The sequence below is a fragment of the Pocillopora damicornis genome, chromosome 2 (assembly GCF_964200805.1).
Source record: "Pocillopora damicornis chromosome 2, jaPocDami1.2, whole genome shotgun sequence".
Lineage (NCBI taxonomy): Eukaryota > Metazoa > Cnidaria > Anthozoa > Scleractinia > Pocilloporidae > Pocillopora > Pocillopora damicornis.
In genome coordinates, this window is record NC_142671.1 from 7762644 (window position 1) to 7769097 (window position 6454).

Here is a 6454-nt window from a genome sequence, read left to right on the forward strand (position 1 = left end):
TAAGGTTATCACAGGTCGCTCTGATAGTTTTAGTCCCAGAGGAACTTGGAGCCGACGCCATTTTTCCGACGAAAGGCTATTTACTCTTTTTCAATTGGTTATTGAGGTACTCTTGTTACTCTCTGGGGCGTTTTGGTATCGTGGACGATAAATATATGTTCTGCCGCATGGCACAAGTTGTTACATGTGTTTTGGAAGATGCCACGAATATGGAAGATAATATAATCGGCATTTCGAGTACGATTTCAATGCAGGTGTTTGCTTTCAAGCAATCATAAATAAGAAACAACATTGCCTCTTATTTTTTTCTCTGAAGAATTTAAAAACAGCAACATATTCTTTTGCAAGAAAATTTATTAAAATGTTATCTTTCCTTCCCTATACCTAATTTCCATCAAAGTTAGTTAATATCCTTCACTTATTTATTCATTATCTCCTTGTGATTTGGAAAACACCGCCTTTTGAATCAATATCCCTAGACATACCAACTAGATAACTCGATGCATCGTATTATTCAAGAAAGGTTAGTTTATAGTTACACTTAACTTTAAGCTGGTATTGAAGGTGATTTGACGCCTGGCATTCAAAATAAGAGCATTGGGAAATAAATCAGATTTTCAGAATGGGATAAGACGTCTCTTCCAATCTTTACAAATAAACCTCCATTCCTTGGCTGGAGGGCACTTTTCTTTAGTTACTTTGATTTCATTTCGTTCTTTCAAGAAATTTACTCCACGGTTCTTAAAGACACATAAATCCTTCATTGCGTATCTGCACGAGGATAGTTGTATTATCAATAATGATATAAAACAATAGAACGCAGCATTTAAGAAATGGATCATGTCTTAGTTAGTCTCATCAATGTCAGAGTCATCATTTTCTTCGACATCATCATCTTCATCTTGTTCATCGTCCTCTGCGTCGTCATCTTCGTCATCAAAATCGTCAGCTTCCTTCGTCGACGATTTCTTGGCAGCTTCTCTTGTTATGCTTTTTTGTCGAACCATGGACCGGCAGCAGAGGGAATTGCATGCTGGAGCGCACCTTGTCGGGCAAGGTGCCGGGCACTGTGGAGGGGCTAGTGGGGGTGCTGGAAGTGGAGCAGGTGCTGGTAAAGTCGCTGGACAAATTGATGGATACGATGAGGCTGGTGACATGGGGCATGAGTTCATTCCACAGGGAAGAGGGCAAGGGGACATTGCTGTGGTGCAGGGCGGTGGGTAGCATTCTGACAAACAAATAGTTGAACAAAAATAGTAGGTTATTTGTATTCGAAAAATAACATTCAAATGATTCAATGTTATTGTAGTAAAATTTTACTCTAACCTGCTTTGACGATGTTACTGGCACCGATTCCTGCCACAAGTTTCTGCAAATGTTGTCCTTGGCAACTGAATTGCAGCATAAGATACACTGTTGATGAACTGAAAAGTGAACGAACAAAACTAGTGTGACAATTGGTTGTGAATACAAAGAAAAAGATTAATATAAAGAACAAAAACCTTCAGGAAAACGTAGTTTTCATTGACTTGTATGTATCAAGTAAGGCTGGAATACCTTGTATTTAGCGTCCTTAAGCAAACGAGGCAAGTATATCCACGGTAAAGGTTTTTTACCTGAAAAGAGAAATACGGCGAGTAGAGTTATGCCAATCACCTATGTTTAAGTTTCAACGTGGTATGTAATTTTCGTCCCATGTCAGTAACGATTCTTGTTTCGTTCCTTGATAACTATTCCAGCACTCTCATCTTCGGCGTTTTCACTCTGTTCTTTCCTGAAAAAACTATTTTTTCTAAGTTTTGTCCATGTAAGCTCTGATTAAATTTCGTCCCTGCAAAAATGGGTTTCAAAATATTATTATTTAGCTCTTTAAATCCACGCCAAAAATGTTCCGAAACCGCGTTCTTTCAATCAGCATCGGTAAGTTTGCTATAATCTCGCGATTTTTAAGTCGATTAACCCTTCTTTGCCGATGTCTAAACATAATTAATTTTAAGTACTTACTTTGGCCTCAATGGCTGATTGACCTGATGCCTTTGCAGATGTAGTAGGTGTTGCCACCGTTGGACCTGTAGATTTTCCCGCCACAGTGGGTTTCTTAGAGGGGGTGGGGATAGCTGGTTTGCTTGGGCTACCTGCAGCAGAAGCTTTGATGGCAACCACGTAATTCTGACCTGAACATTGAGAAGGTAACGTCATACATATCGTCTGTAATAACTTTTACATTATCTCCATTTGAATTCCATATATTTCTCTTACAGTCCATAGCTCTAGCTAGCTAAATTAACAATACTGAAAATTGAGGAATGCAGTTGAAGGAAAAAAGGTTCGCGTGATCGAGGGGAGCAGTAGAATGAGGGACTATTGAGGATCTCAGTGGCACCCAATATTCCCCATGATCTAATCAAATGCTTCGCCTCAAGACCTTGATTCTACTTACAAATCAAAGCGCTTAGTTGGGCGGCGGATCCAGCCTTAGGTTGTGCAGTTGCACCTGTTCCTGCTTTCGTCGTCTTCTTTGTTGTCGGTTTTGTAGTCGGCGTGGTTGGGAGCACTGAAAGAAAGTTTACGATAATCCTTGAATAAATTATGGCTTCATTTGGTTACATTTTGGTATGTTGAATTAATTCATTCTATGCTCATACATTACACTAATTCTAGCGTCATACGCATCGATTGCCATATAAACGAGAGCATACTGGACTTTAGTTAAATGTTCCTTAACCTATCCATCCCACTATCTTCAAGATGCTATATTTTTTGAATCGTGATTATGATTGGCCATAGCATTTCTTTTATCCCTAACTAATACACTTTGCCCTATAGATGAACAAGATTCAACTTAAGAAGCCCATCGACCGAACAAAATTAAAAGAGAAGGTAAATAGAAATACCTAGAGCTATAGTTTCTTGCAAACTTACTTTCCACCTTGTAAACATAATTAGCCTTAGTATCACCACCCACACAGTCTTCCTTGTTGTTGCACTTTGCACCCGCTGCATTTTTGCAATTCGCTGAAGACCCGCTCCTGGCATAAGTGGCGGAGACTTTGCCGGAAACACAATCTCCTGCAAAAGAGCAACGGGAAGGAAAAGTGAGAGTAAATTAATGAATAGATCAACATTTATTAAAATCAGTGATTTTTGCTTTTCTCGTTGCATTACAGCAAATATCCCTCTTAACCTTATTCGTCTAATTATTTATTCATCTACTTCATTAGCTGTTTTCATTCTGTACACTTATGATGATACGTATATGTCATGTTAGCAACCTGCAATCACCTTCTTTCAAATTAATCATCTTTAATGTGGAGTCGTGGCCATGGTTACTAAGTCAACACATTCAGTGTAGAGGGTAATAACAGACTATTGACGACCGGTATGGTACAGATCCGCCGAAGTGATTTACAGTGATCTGATCACACTGAGTCAATTAATGATCATACCATATTGGAAAAGTAACTTCTTATACTTACCTACGTTGTTCATGGCGAAAAATCCGTATTTCTTTAGTTTAGCCGCTGCTGCACATCTCTGAATAGCTTTAAGAATGTACGCCTTGAAATTCTTGTAATCAATCTTTGTTTTTGAATTTGCACTTGAGTCACTGAATAGTGTAACAGGGATATTCCTTTTGGCTGGGTTCTCTACATAACAACCTACTATTTTGATTTTATGACCTGGGATGGCTGAAATTAGATAGAAGAAAAAAACGATTCAATTTTTGTTAAAAGTCGCAAAAATATCACGCTAATTGTAGTGCACGACGAGGATCACGACTCTATTTTGAGTTACATACACGTAGATCTAGAGTTATAAACAAGAAGCTATAGTGTTACACTCATTCATGATAATACCCTCTTTTGTTGAAAAGACAGACCTCGACTCTTAGAAACAATTTGGAATATGAAGTACTTATTCAAGCTAACTAGCGAGAGAGTGTAAGTGTATCGGCCCATCAAAGAATTTTAATTTTGAAATAACTAAGTGGCCCTGAAACACCCTTAATTATTAAACCAAAGAAAAATTCAAAACTCGAACTTGATCATTAAAAACAAGTGAAGTTGCTTAACTAACCACTACATCGAAAAAAGATAATTTATCGATTTCTGTTTTCTTGATTGATTAATTTTCGATTAAACGTCATACATGTTAGTTATGAAAATAACCGCAGAGAAGTTACTAGTTTTTTTTCTGCAAGGATGATTAAGTTCTGTTTGTAACCTATACCCCATTCCACATGTTCTGAATATCACAATGTCTTGGTTTACTTACTGACTGCAGAATATTGCCCTAAATGTTGAGGTAAAAGAGCAGAAAAAATGTTAAAAATCTGGTCGTACTCCTAAGATAGTTAACGTGTAAATAAAGTGAATTCACTTAAGCATGAGAGAAAGATAAAACATCTCATCCAATGACCATATCTATCTGACCTTATCAGCTAATACGTTATAATAACATATTTGCCGTTTATACATTCACCTCAATAACTTAAAAGCGAATTATTGCCGACCTGATCTGTTCCATCACTGTCTTTTGTAAGAGTCTTCAAAATTCATTTCAAAACTGCATGTACCAAGGTTTTACTTAAACCTAAAAATTTTAGCAAGTAACCTCGACCAGCATAAAATATACCGAAACAAACAAACAAACAAGCAAGCAAGCAAATATTCAAAGGAGCCAGATTTGTAAAAACACAAATTTTTTAACCATGTTCTAAAAGGCTTTGCGCTTCTTCTGCGACCGACAAATTTCATATTTTCTCCAAAGGAATTTGCAATTTAAAAAGAGGTTCTGATTATACATACCGTTTATAAAATCCACTCCTGTCAAAGAACGATCATAAAAATAACAAAAACTGACGGTCAGGTTGAAATTTTTGCTGTATTTATTTAATGAAAATCTTTGATAAACACGGCACATGAAAACTGAAGATTTAATATAAAAAAAATTAAAAAATTAAAAAAGCCTACCCATCAGAAGGACCACCGTGACAGCTAATATGCATGTCGGTAAATGGCTCATTTTTGCGGTCCAAAATGTCCTGTGTAAAAAAGAAATAGACTTATTTTAACAGCAATTATCTAACTACATGGCTTAGAGGTAAAGTCTACATAACTCTGTTGCGTATTCGCCTGCCTCTATCATGTGTGGAGGTAATACAAAAGTAATTTTATTTCAAAAAGGAAACTGAAAAAAAGACTGTTCGAATAATCACTTCGCAGACTGAAGTGTTGAAAGATAAATCAGCGTGAGGTATGAAGTGAGTGAAGCCGGAACTCAGGCGTCTGAATAACAAGACACGTCCGTTCCACATGGCCAGGCTGCATCGCCTTAAAAAATTGTACTTTCAGATGAAGAGACCTAATTATAATAAATAAGTATAAAATTGCATCTTCTTACACTGCCGAGATAAATTAATTCTGAAAAACATTTTTTAAATACATTCGTCTAGAGTTGCAACAATCATGGGTTGCCGACAAATTTCCGCTTGAAAGAGCCCAAAGAAAACACCCACGAAGATCGCTCTTATACTTCAATTGTGTCAATGTTAACTTACCGCACCATGATATGCCGTGTCCTAATAGTTACCCCGATTCCTTTTTCTGTCAGTGCCGTTATTTAGCTGTTTTTAAAATGTTATATTGATTCCTTGTCTACAATGATGGCTAAAGATTTTAATGTCTAATCAAGGTTATGTAGGTGTCTAATCACGTAACCTTGGAGTCACGAAATTCGCGAGGGTCTCTTAGATTTGAAGTGTTGTAAGGTTGGACGATATACAAATAAATTCGGGCTAAAAGCTTTTATAAGGACTTACCTTTTGGCAAGAACACTTGGCTTTCTCGGCTCCCTTGTCCTGATTAAATCTTATCTCACTACGATGACTTCTAAATTGTTTGAAAACTTTACTAGCATGCACTCCTTTTATGGAGAATGTTTTTCTTTCAATGATAAGAGCATACAAAGCTTGTACCAGTGTCTCTATTCAATGATTCATTTATTTTTAAATAAACATTTGATAGAGAAAGATGTTTTTTTTTTCGTCTTGTCGCGAGCGTGGGACAAAGAAAAAATTCTGAGTCCCTATGAGGGATCGAACCTCAGACCTTCGGATTCCGCGCTCCGATGCTCTACCACACGCGTCCTGCATACTGCTAGGATCAGAAATTTCGATAGCGTAATGTTTGTCGATAGAAATAAGAGATATGGTATGTATTGAGCACGGCCGTCACGACCGTGGGACAAAGAAAAAATTGATGCTCTACCACTGAACAATTCTACCAATGAATTCTCATTTAAGCTTTTTTCAATTGTCTTAGGATATATATATATATATATATATATATATATATATATATATATATTATTTGTTTAAACAAAAAAAGTGGTAGAGCATTGGAGCGCGGAATCCGAAGGTCTGAGGTTCGATTCCTCATGGGGACTCAAAACT

General features: G+C 37.0%; 1 protein-coding gene across 2 annotated transcripts; it reads right to left on the reverse strand.

Annotated features, from left to right (window-relative positions):
* Positions 1 to 334: 334 nt before the first annotated feature.
* On the reverse strand, positions 335 to 5890 carry LOC113678250 (uncharacterized). Of its 2 annotated transcripts, none has more exons than XM_027195128.2 (11): positions 5822 to 5890; positions 4974 to 5044; positions 4809 to 4826; positions 4276 to 4293; positions 3477 to 3689; positions 2923 to 3069; positions 2441 to 2554; positions 2005 to 2174; positions 1558 to 1616; positions 1327 to 1424; positions 335 to 1228 (listed from the first exon to the last, which is right to left on the reverse strand). In XM_027195128.2, the coding sequence occupies exons 2-11, from the start codon at positions 5023 to 5025 to the stop codon at positions 846 to 848; spliced, it is 1272 nt and encodes a 423-aa protein (XP_027050929.2). In that variant the 5' UTR covers positions 5026 to 5044; positions 5822 to 5890; the 3' UTR covers positions 335 to 845. The 2 variants fall into 2 exon arrangements, with proteins under 2 accessions (XP_027050929.2, XP_027050928.2); XM_027195127.2 differs by lacking the exon at positions 5822 to 5890 and adding an exon at positions 5561 to 5629.
* Between the last annotated feature and the right edge of the window lie 564 nt (positions 5891 to 6454).

Bases quoted from the DNA above. Each gene is read 5' to 3' on its own strand.
- LOC113678250 (XM_027195127.2), bottom strand. The intron at 2,175-2,440 runs GTAAGTAGAATC...CTCAATGTTCAG, and splicing joins CCAACTAAGCGCTTTGATTT to GTCAGAATTACGTGGTTGCC. The intron at 1,617-2,004 runs GTAAGTACTTAA...TTCTCTTTTCAG, and splicing joins AATCAGCCATTGAGGCCAAA to GTAAAAAACCTTTACCGTGG.